The sequence below is a fragment of the Plutella xylostella genome, chromosome 10, assembly GCF_932276165.1.
Source record: "Plutella xylostella chromosome 10, ilPluXylo3.1, whole genome shotgun sequence".
Classification (NCBI taxonomy): domain Eukaryota; kingdom Metazoa; phylum Arthropoda; class Insecta; order Lepidoptera; family Plutellidae; genus Plutella; species Plutella xylostella.
In genome coordinates this window covers 4,747-16,950 of record NC_063990.1, presented here as the reverse complement: position 1 = coordinate 16,950, position 12,204 = coordinate 4,747, and the positions used below count along the sequence as shown (strand labels likewise).

The 12,204-nt window shown below is 38.2% G+C and overlaps 1 protein-coding gene across 1 annotated transcript; it reads right to left on the bottom strand.

The window, feature by feature from the left end:
• Window positions 1-4,538: 4,538 nt before the first annotated feature.
• LOC125489097 lies at window positions 4,539-10,735 on the bottom strand. The gene is made up of 2 exons (XM_048623726.1): window positions 8,019-10,735; window positions 4,539-4,555 (listed from the first exon to the last, which is right to left on the bottom strand). Exons 1-2 carry the CDS (start codon window positions 10,036-10,038, stop codon window positions 4,539-4,541), a joined length of 2,037 nt encoding a protein of 678 aa, XP_048479683.1. The 5' UTR covers window positions 10,039-10,735.
• Window positions 10,736-12,204: the final 1,469 nt, after the last annotated feature.

The window sequence follows — 12,204 nt, the reverse complement described above, 5'->3', positions numbered from 1 at the left end:
GAGATTACTGTTAATAATGATAAATTAAAGATTTTATGCACCTTTTAAACTTTATATTATTGATTAAAGTTACAGTCGTATTTTTGAGTAGTTAGGCAGGTAATTAAGTACGCGTCTTGCTTGCGCGGTGGCTACGATCGGTTCTGCCGGTGCTTGCGTGTGAGTGGCGGGGCGCGGGCGCAGGGCCCTCCCCGCGCTCCGCTGCCGCACCTCTGGTCAGCTACAGGATGTTGCCGTCGGCGTTAACATTCTGCCCCCCTTGAAAGGAGCTGGTAGAGATCTCTTTCAATGTCTCTGCATCATCCTCGTCATCTGCAGTCACGGGTAAGGGACAAACTTTGTTGAGGGCCCTCCGTTCAACGCCACGGTAGGTTATGAAGTCTGCCACTCTGGACACTCCGTCTGATCCAGGATACATGTGCTGTACTCTGGCTAATTTCCACTTCATAGGCGGGAGATTCAATTCCTTCAAGACGACCATGTCTCCAGGTTTCAAGTTTTCATGTTTAAGGCGACATTTGTTTCTTTGTTGGGTTTCTGCCAAATATTCCTTTGACCAGCGACTCCAGAAGCTTTGTCGATATTGCTCAATCAGCTGATATCTAGTGCGTATCTTCATGTTCTCGCAGGGTGGTTCTGGTAGTGACGTCAGCGGCCGCCCGATGAGGAAGTGCCCTGGGGTCAAAGGAGAAAGATCGTTGGGGTCAGGAGATAAAGGAATTAGGGGTCGGGAGTTGAGGATCGCTTCAATTTGGGTAAAAAGCGTACTCAACTCCTCGAATGTAAGACTAGCATTTCCTATTATGCGCTTAAGATGGTGCTTGGCACTTTTTACGCCTGCTTCCCAGAGTCCACCGAACGTGGGGCTGTAAGGGGGTATAAATTTGAATTGAATGCCCTCATTAGCGGTAAATTCTTTTATAGAACGAAGACTCGATCGCAGGACTTTGCCCAATTCATTGTTTGCACCCACATAATTCTTTCCATTATCACAATTAAGAATAATCGGTTTTCCTCTCCTAGAGATGAAGCGTTTCAAGCACATTATCAGGGCTTGTGTAGTGAGATCGCTGACTATTTCAAGATGTAAGGCCTTTGTTGCGAAACAAACGAATATACATAAGTAACATTTTGAGATTTTATTACCACGACCTTTTTTACTTGAAATCATGAAAGGGCCAGCGAAATCAGTGCCACATATTTGAAAGGGAAAGCATTGAGATACTCTATTGGAAGGCAAGTTACCGAGAAACGGCTCTAAAGTCTTACCTTTCAATCTTGTACATGTTATGCATTTATGAACTGTACTTCTTGCTAAATTTCTCCCGGCTAGGGGCCAAAAATGTTCCCTAAATGAACTAAGGAGTAATTGCGGGCCAGCGTGGAAGAGTCGTAGGTGCTCGGCTGCCATAAGCATTTTAGTGTAATGATGCTTACTATCCAAAAGGGCTGGATGTTTTTGTTCGTAATTTAGAGAAGCATTCTCCAACCGACCACCTACTCTTAAAACGCCGTTCGCATCGAGGAATGGAGATAACTGTAAAATACGAGATTTATGTTTAAGTGAGTTACCTTTAGTCAATACTTCAATTTCAGATGAAAAGGATTCCCTTTGTGACATTTTAACGAGAAACATTAAAGACTCATTAAGTTCATGATTATTTAATGGCTCAGTGTTTCTGGCTTTAGTTTTACAATTTTTTATGAACCGAAACACGTAAGCATACACTCTTTTAAGTTTTAACGCATTCGAATATTTTTCAAAATTTATAACATTGTCTGTCATTTGTTTATTACGAATATGATTGACTTTTAACTCTGGTAAATCTATCTTTATATTAGGTGTTTGAGGCCATTCTGACTCCGCTTCTGAAAGAAAGGAAGGACCTCGCCACCACAATGATGAGCTAACTAAAACACTTGGTTTTACACCCCTTGAGGCTAGGTCCGCAGGATTATGTTCCGTCGGCACATGCCTCCATGAATCACGGTCAGTCAGTTCGTGTATTTCATGTATACGATTACAGACAAACGCTTTCAAGACTTTAGGTTGCGTTCTTATCCAGCCTATAGTGATCGTTGAATCAGACCAGAAAATCTTTTTGTTAATTTGACAACGAAGTGCCTCACTTACTCTCGCTACCAGACGCGCTCCTAGGAGAGCAGCACACAGCTCAAGACGAGGTATTGTGACGGTTTTCAAAGGTGAAACCCTAGTTTTAGAACATAGTAGGCTAATTGTTACTGTGTTGCAATCATTGACGGTTCGGAGGTATACGCAGGCAGCATAAGCATTTTGGGAAGCGTCCACAAAGCAATGAAGTTCTGTGACGACAGGAGAAGTGCATAGCGTGAACCTCGGAACTGACACTGTAAGTAGAATATTTAATTGGGATATTAAGTTTTTCCATGTTTTTTCAATATTTTTGGGAACAGGGGTGTCCCACTCTAACTTTAATTGCCATAAAGTCTGAAGAAGTATTTTTAATGTGATTGTACTAGCGCTCAGAAGGCCAAGTGGATCGAAAATTTTGCACGTTTTAGACAAAATATTTCGTTTCGTTGTTTGTGTAGTGTCTGTGTTTATGTTTATTGAGAATTTTAATGTATCTGTGTTAGGTGCCCAAGTAATTCCTAACACACTTGATTCTTTGTTTAAATTAAGAGCCTCAGTTTCTGTTTCTTGAGAAAATATTTGAGGACAATTGGTTCTAAATTTACGAATAGGAAAACAAGCAGAGGCTAATGTTTCAGTTACATTCTTATGTATATGGGCTAACTCATGTTCAGTTGAAGCTCCGGTGAGGAGGTCATCAACGTAAAAATCTTTTTGAATTACTTCTGATATTACTGGATCACGGCATTCTTTTGCTAATTGAACTAGACACCTTGTGCTTAAATAAGGTGCAGATGCCGTGCCATACGTTACTGTGTTCAATTGTAGAGTGTCAAGAGGCCTTGAATCATCATCGCGCCACAAAATTAGTTGCAAATGTCTCTGAGACTCGTCCATGCTAATTTGCCGATACATTTTTGTGATGTCGCCAGATAGCACGTATTTATGTTGACGAAACCGAACTAATATACTGAATAAGTCGTCCTGTACAACTGGACCTATGCATTGAATGTCGTTTAAAGATTTATTGGAACTAGATTTCGCGGATGCGTCAAACACGACTCTAAGACGGCTAGTTTCACTTGACTCACGTATTACCGCGTGATGTGGCATCATGTAGCCGCCGAAGTTTTGACCTTAGCTTCAGCCTGGAGCATCAACTGGCTGAAGCACACACAGAAATCCAGCAAATAAATGAAGCACATGCAAGCGAAGAAACAAATAAGACAATGGCATTGTACGATGAATTAGTCACCCTACATCACACCCCTATGCCAACAATAGACCTCACCACTCCAAGAAAATCAATTAATATCAAAGGTGCAAACAGGCTTAAAAAATATATTAAAATAAATAAATATATTAGGAAGTCTGAGCGAGCATTGAAAAAGCATAAGACGTACCTTCCATTGAAAAAGGATAGAGTGAGACTACAACTACTAGTGAATAAATATGAAAAAGAGATGTCGGACTACAACCAGAAACTCGCAGACAACAACCAAGAGTGCGAGTTCAACATGGCTATGCTACAGTCTAGGCTGGCCACCTTGAAGTCTGTCCTAGACCAGAGAACTGTGGAGTATGAAAACCAGCTGCTGGTGCTGAGAAGTGTGGGCTTAGTTCGGGTTGAGATGCTGCCGGAGAAGTCTTCACCTGCTGAAGCCTCCACCGCATCTCCGGAGGCCACCACCACCACCTCGGAGGCCACAAATAGCATCCCGTCGGCCACCACTGAACTCACCACTGGTCTCTCGAGGACCACCACCGGACTCTCGGGGACCACCACCATCCTCCCGGGGGCCACCACCAGACTCCTGGCGGCCACCACCAGCATCCCGTTGGCCACCACTGGACTCACCACTGGTCTCTCGAGGACCACCACCGGACTCTCGGGGACCACCACCATTCTCCCGAGGGCCACCACCAGACTCCTGGCGGCCACCACCAGCCTCCCGACGGCCGCGCCATCCTCAGAGGTCATCCAGAGCGGATCGGCGGCAGCAGATGTTTTTCAGGCCTCCACTAAGAAATTTCATAGGAAACCCACCTATGCTCAGGCAGCTAGTAGAATAGTAGGTAATAAGCAGCTACCTAAGATGTCACCCACTTCCTTGACAAGGCTTACTACAAGTAGTAGCAATTCAAGCGAGGATTACAGCACAGTTATATATTCCGATAGGCTTGGCAAGGATTTCGGGCACATGTTGGGTAATCATGTAAATGGAAAAGTTGTTAATTATTGTTACCCAGAACTTACATTCGGACAAATAGTTGAATTGATTTCAGAGAGGTCACACACTGACAAAACAACTATATTTATTATGGTGGGAAATAGTTTAGGGGTGTCAAAGTCTGACATACATAGAAGTTTTGCTATATTAGAAGGCCTTCCTACAAAACATGTATTTGTTTGTGCATTTCCTTACTCATGCACACTGCCTGACAAATGCAATTATATGACATGTAGCCTCAATAAAACAATGTACAATGCATGTTGTAAATCTGATTGTATCAATTTCTTTGATACTAATTTGTACGTAGATAATTTTAAGTTGACTTGGAACAGTTTATTTTTGTCCTCAAATCAGAAACGACGTCTAGCTACAGAAGTAGCTCATCTTATTAACTCAGTTATAAGCATTATAACGAAGAAAACTTGTGTCCCTATTGACACCGTCAGTAGTAATACTGATAATAGTAATAGTACAGTAGATTTAAATTAGATTCTCAGACAACGGGAGAGCATCATAGCGTTGATATAAAGATTGATTCAGTTCACTGCTCTCTCGGCTCAAAACTATTAAAGGACAAGACATTTAAGAATGAATTTAAATTAGTACATCAGAATATTCAGAGTCTTTCTTCTAAATTGTTAGAAATAGAACTATTTTCGGAAAAATTTAACATTGATTGTTTATGTATCACAGAACATTGGTTAGACGAGAATAAAATGATGTTCCAATTGAAAAATTACAAACTTATAAGCTGTTTTAACAGAAAGTGCAACGAGCATGGCGGGTCACTTATATTTCTTAAAGAAAATTGTAAATGTAAAGAACGAAAGGACATAGTTGCTCTTTCTGTTAAACACCATATAGAAATTTCATGTGCAGAGCTAAACAAGTATATAATAGTATGTACCTACAGGCCACCTACTGGTGATTTCATTACCTTTGAGACTGTCATGGAGGATGTTCTAAGGTTAGCTTCCAATAGTAAAAAGGAAGTAATAGTGTGTGGTGACTTTAATGTTGACCTATTAGGTGACTCTCCTAATAGGTCGAAATTACTGTTGCTTTTTAAATCATTTAATCTTTTTAATGTCTTTCTGGAACCTACTAGAATTACATTAACGTCGGCCACTTGTCTAGATAACATATTCTGTAACTGTGAGTTTAAAGACAGTAGTGTGATAAATTGTCTGAGGTCAGACCACAGTGGGCAGACCATTACCTTAGTAAACACTGACAAGACAAATAAAACTAAGGTGAGATGCAGACCGATTACTACAAAGAAAATTGACAATTACTTGAAGAAACTAGACGAAAAACTTCCGAAGGTTAAAGTAGATTGCAATTCTAATGAGATGTATACTAACTTATTTAAGATAATAGCTGATGAGTTTGAGAGTAATTTTGAAACGAAGGAAGTTTTGATAGACAATAAAATTAAATTTTGTGACTGGGCTACAGATGGTATTCGCAAAAGCAGGGCGACATTATATGATCTGTATGAGATGAAAACATTCATACTCCGCCCTGACTTTCAATCTTATGTGAAGAAATATAGCAAAATGTACAAATGTGTCTGTCACTGTGCGAAGACAATTTTTATTAATAACAAGATTAAAGACTCGGCTAACAAATCTAAGGCCATTTGGAATATTATTAATAACGAAACGGGGAAGAATCGAACACGCGAGACTAATTTATCTTTAAAGGTAGGCAATGACATAATAACATCAAATGACGAGGTGGCGAGAGTCTTTGAAGAGTTTTTTACGAACATTCCTTTAGAAACTACTTGCAACCTAGATTCTTCAGCTACATTAGCTGAAACCCTGATGAAGGAGAACGCACCTTCAACCGATAAGGAATTTAAATTCAGATATATTAATACATTAACTATTATAAAAACATTTAAGTCCTTAAATATGAAGAAAACTGAAGACTTGTGGGGAATGTCAGTTAAATTTTTTCTTTCTATTATTAATAAAATCGCCCCAATTTTGGCTAACATTTTTAATAAATGTATCGCTGAAGGTGTGTTCCCAGATCTTATGAAATTGAGTAAAATTATACCTCTGTTCAAGAGTGGGGATATGGAGGACCCTGCAAATTTCAGACCTGTCTCGGTTCTTCCAGTTTTGAGTAAAATATTTGAGAGGGTCATACTCAATCAGATGCTTTTGCATTTCAATGAAGCTCGATTGTTTCATAGCCAGCAGTATGGTTTTACAAAAGGCAAATCAACAACCGATGCCGGTACTGCGTTAATTAAGCACATATTTGACGCCTGGGAAGACCATCACGATGCTATTGGAGTCTTCTGTGATCTGTCGAAGGCGTTTGATTGTGTAGACCATCAGACTTTAATTTCGAAACTGAGATACTATGGAATAGGAGGAAAGGCTTTAGATTTGATAGCTTCATATTTAGACAAGAGGCAACAAAGGGTCGATATTAACAATACTAAATCACAGGGGGCTCATGTAAAGATAGGCGTCCCTCAAGGATCTATTCTAGGACCATTTTTATTCCTCATTTATATTAATGACTTGCCTTTTATGGTTGAAAAATTGACTAATATAGTTTTATTTGCTGACGATACTTCTTTGCTTTTTAAAGTTAAAAGAAGTGAAAATAATTTTTATGAAATTAATTCTATTCTATCTGACATACACGATTGGTTTACCGTAAATAATCTTTTATTGAATTCTAAGAAAACGAAATGTATTAAATTTACACTGCCGAATGTTAGACAATGCGATACTAACATTATTCTAGATGGGAATAAATTGGACCTAGTTAATGATACTGTCTTTCTTGGTATGACTATAGATTCAAAGTTGCAGTGGGGACCTCACATTGCCAAATTGGCTGGAAGGTTGAGCTCCGCAGCTTTTGCTGTACGGAAAATTAGACAACTGACCGACGTTGAAACCGCCAGATTAGTTTACTTTAGTTATTTCCACAGCTTATTGTCGTATGGCATTTTGCTTTGGGGTAGAGCCGCTGATATTGAAACTATATTTGTATTACAGAAAAGAGCCATCCGCTCTATATACAAACTTGGTTCCAGGGATTCATTGAGAGAACTATTTAAAGAAATTAACATCCTTACAGTTCCATGTCAGTTCATTTTTGCCAATTTAATGTATGTACGAAAGAATATTTCCACTTTTGATACAATTGGCAGTAATCATGACATTAATACTAGGAACAAGCATAAGCTGGCTTTTCCAGCGATGCGTCTGGCGAAAGTTAATAAATCGTTTTTAGGGTACTGTATTAGATTTTATAATAAGCTTCCAACAGAAGTTGCTCAAATGCCAGAGAATAAGTTTAAGTGTTACATTAAAGAGAAACTCAGTAAAAAAGCTTATTATAAAATTGATGATTACTTAGAGGACGTTAATGCATGGCTGTGATAAGTAGTTAGCTCTGCTCATATTATTATAATAATTATTATTAAGCTTATATGTATTGTATACCAACTAGTTTTAAGTCTTTTTTTGAAAAGATGGCTCAGGAGTTTCTTGCCTCCGTTCTTCTCCTTAGACAGAAAGAGCCCCCCCTTATCCGAACGGAGAGTAATTTGTAAAAATTGACGTTCATCAGAAAATTTTATATTTGTACGATGAATAAAAAATTTTGACTTTGACTTTGACTTTGACTTTGACTTTGACTTTGACTTTGAACTTCTTCAAGAGCCCAAAACTTCGTTAAGTTTTCATGAATTTCTTTTGTAAAGTTACAATGAATCTTGTTTTGAGTACCATTATGTTTCAGGTTACAATTATTAAGACTGAGGGGTCCTACCACAATCCAGCCTAACTTGGATTCTTGAAGGATAGGCATACCAGGCCTCGACTTGATTTGTTTAGGTGACATGAGCTCATAGAACACTTCTGCACCTAAAAGAAGGTCAACTTCACATGGCTGATAAAAATTAGGATCGGCCAGCTGTATATGTTCAGGTAAGTTAAGCTGTGTGACGTCTACAGGAACGTTAGGTATGTGACCGGTAATTTGAGGCATCACTAAACATTTAAGGTAAGTACTGAACGGGTTAACTAATGATTCAATACTCAATTCACAGCTTTCTGACAAAAATATTGGCGCATTGTTTATGCCCGTTACATTTGTATTTATGTTTTTACCTACTAAACCCATTTTATGTTTCAGGTTCGAGGTGATGAATGAAGATTGGCTGCCCGCATCGAGTAAGGCACGAGCAACGTAAGTATTTTTTGTTTCAGGATTGACAACTTTAATTAAGGCTGTACCTAATAGGACTTGGCTTGGAGTTTGTGCTGATAGTGACACAGGTAAGGAGTTTAAGACTGTGTTACTAACGTTATTATTATCCGATCTATGTAATAAAGTATTATGTTTTTGTTTGCAGATCCTACAAGTGCCACTCAGTCGACACTCAGTAGCATTGTGACCTCTCCGTAAGCAGTTCGAACAAAGGTTATGTTTTACGACTTCGTTTGACCTACCTTCCGGAGATAAATTATGAAACTTGTTACATTCAACTATTCGATGTTTATCATTACAACACGGGCATGATGGCTGGCTATGTTTTTCATTGCTAGAAGCTACAAAACTTTTGCTCTTTTGTTGATGTGAATCTTTATGATAATGTTCATGTCTTTTTTGTTCTTTATGAAATGTGAACGAAGTTTTCTGTTCACCTTTGCTAACTAACATCGTCTCAAGAACATCTGCTCGATTGCGCAAAAAATTCAGGAATTCTTTTAAAGTAGGTAAGTCTGTATGACTGTTCTTTGACTCTTCCCACTTTCTTAAAGTCACAGGATCAATTTTTGTTGACATTAAATAAATTATTAAGACGTCCCAGCTATCTGTAGGTAAATCGAGGCTTTGAAGAGATCGTAAATTTTTTGTGATGTGATCAATCATAAATCTAAGCGCCTTATGCGATTCACGAGCAATTGGTTCGAAATTAAATATTGCCTTTAGGTGATTATTTATTAATATTTTTTTGTTATCGAACCGTTCGCACAAAAGTTCCCAAGCTACATTGTAATTCTGAGAGGTAAACTCAATAGATTTAATCACAACTGCCGCGTTTCCTTCTAAAGATGCCCTTAAGTAGTGAAATTTATTTATGTTTGAGATAGACTCATTTGAATTAATTAAAGAGTCAAAGGTATCCCTGTATTCTAACCACGTAAGGTAATTGCCATCGAATTTGGGTAAATTAATTGTGGGTAGTTTTACATTATTAAATTGCCCACTACAAGCGGCGGAACAAGTTGATTTGTTGGAACCGTGATTTTCATTTTTATTTTCGTTAAATTTCGAATAATTTTCAATTATTTCTTGAGCAATGGAAACTGTGCTGTAATATTGGGATTCAAATAATTCCCTTTCAAGATATTGTTGCTCATCATCACACAAAAGTTCAATCCTAGTTTGAATGTTATCAAATTCAAAGAATAAATTTTCTATTTTTGTTAAGCGAATAGTTAATTCTTTGATCTGTAAACTTGTAATTGTTTCTACGGTACACGTAGATAAAGGCATCACATAATTACGAAATTTAGTTAATGCTCCCTTTTTTGTACCTCTTAAAGTATTCAAGTCTTTAAGTTGTAAGTTATTAATATTTACGCCTGAATTCGCTTCATTTCCAGAGGAAGGCTCGGACTTCTTATCACTAGAGGAAAACATTATCGAAGGGCACGTTCAATCAATTAGACTAAGTAGGTAAATGTGCATCAAACCACTTTGTAGGTTATTGAAGAACTCCTGCGATCAAGTCTTCGAAGAAACCCGGCGAGTGCCACGGAGCGAGCGCAGCGGTAGGCTAACAACAGCCTGCCGGCCGCCGGGTGACCTCTGCCGTTGAAGGTCACACGGAACTCGTGGCGCCTGGAATTGTTTCGGCAAATTCTATGTGACTAACTAATAATCACTGTTGCTTATTTAGGGAAAATATATCTACTAGCAGCTTAGCAAAGTTAAGGCTAAGTAAAGTAAGCTGGAATTACTTTATTTTTAATGAATTGAACCGCAGTAGCAACTAATGAAATAATGAGAACTTTGAGAGCGTATTTTTTAAGTCAATTATGATTCTAACTATTTTATTTGTTATGAAAATTTGTTAGAAGGGTCTAAGGAACAATATTATTTTGCGTATAATTTGAAAATGCAATGAAATAAGCGTTAATTTGACGATATAAAGTAGGTAGGTATGTATCGGAATTTATGTCGATACGCCGATGTTAAATTAATCACTGATAAGATAACTTATATGTTAAGAAAGCATCTTATTGCACAATCATTATGCTCATGAGATAAGGAATGCAAGCTAACATCAAATTACACGCATATGTAAGCCTGACAAGCGCAAAACAAGAAAATATTTTCTTACCTAGAGGAAGTCTGGTTATAAAGAAATGGTAATTTTATTCTCAGAGTTTCGCACAACTTATACACAAATTAAAGAGGAATAGGAATAAGGAAACTCCCCTTGCACTTCCATGGAACACGGCCGGCGATCAGCAAACTCGGGCTCCGGTCCGGGGGCTCCGCGGGGCACGCTCCGCGTCGGTCGCCTCAGGAATTTTAGATTGTTCTCGAATGTTCTCGATGGCTGGATAATGCGTTGCAGATCTTCGAAAGTACGGTCGCCAGTTTTGTTAATAATGATAATGAGAAATTAAAGATTTTATGCACCTTTTAAACTTTATATTATTGATTAAAGTTACAGTCGTATTTTTGAGTAGTTAGGCAGGTAATTAAGTACGCGTCTTGCTTGCGCGGTGGCTACGATCGGTTCTGCCGGTGCTTGCGTGTGAGTGGCGGGGCGCGGGCGCAGGGCCCTCCCCGCGCTCCGCTGCCGCACCTCTGGTCAGCTACAGGATGTTGCCGTCGGCGTTAACAATTACAAAAAACTGAGAAGTTTTGTCTGCGTCAGGTCTGGGTCACAGATAATTACTTTGAGCAATAAATAAATGAAAACCAAATATAAAGTCAGGAACGAGACAGTACAACTTATACTATTTGGTGTGTGCAGGGTATAATTATGCTTGGAATAAATTAATAATAACTCCTTGAAGTTGCAATTATGAACCACTGATTACTAACCCCTGTCGGTTACCTACACCGCATACATAGTCAGTCATAATACCGTTCTAATCAAAGTGTCAGTGAAGTTGTTATTATGCAGTAAATTAAATTAAAATAATCTTAATAAAGGATACCCAAAGAGGATGTAGTTAAAGTTTCATAATTCTGTAAAATGTTCTGTATTTGCTGTAATAAAAGATATACAGGAGACGTCAATCTGATCACATATTTTTTGCGGGAACATAAGGTGTTCTCAGTGTTTCTACTACATGAAATATAATACAGGTAAAAATACGAGTATTTCTTAGTTTTGCCAATAAAATAACTCATTGTAAATTTTGTGTCACTCTAACGAGTTTGCAAATTAAATTTGGGGTGTTGAATCTTTCTTACAATGGGAGACGTTAATCTGACCACAAAATTGAATTGAGACGAACTGTAATTTTTTGTGTCACTGTTAACATGAGAGACCAACACGAGACGTCAATCTGATCGCAAAGATATTTGTGGTGTTGAATCTTTCTAACAGTGGGAGACGTCAATCTGATCGCAAAATATTATAAAGTCGAAAATTCTATGTTTTGTGTCATTGTCTGAAAAATCATCACGAGAAGTCAAACTGACACCAGATTTATTTGTAAGACTGAAACATGTTAGAGTGGGAGACGCCAATCTGGTCACGAAATATAATGTAATTGGACAAAATATAAATAATACAAGTATACTTTACCCTAAAAAATATTTTATGTCATCGAAGAAGCGAAA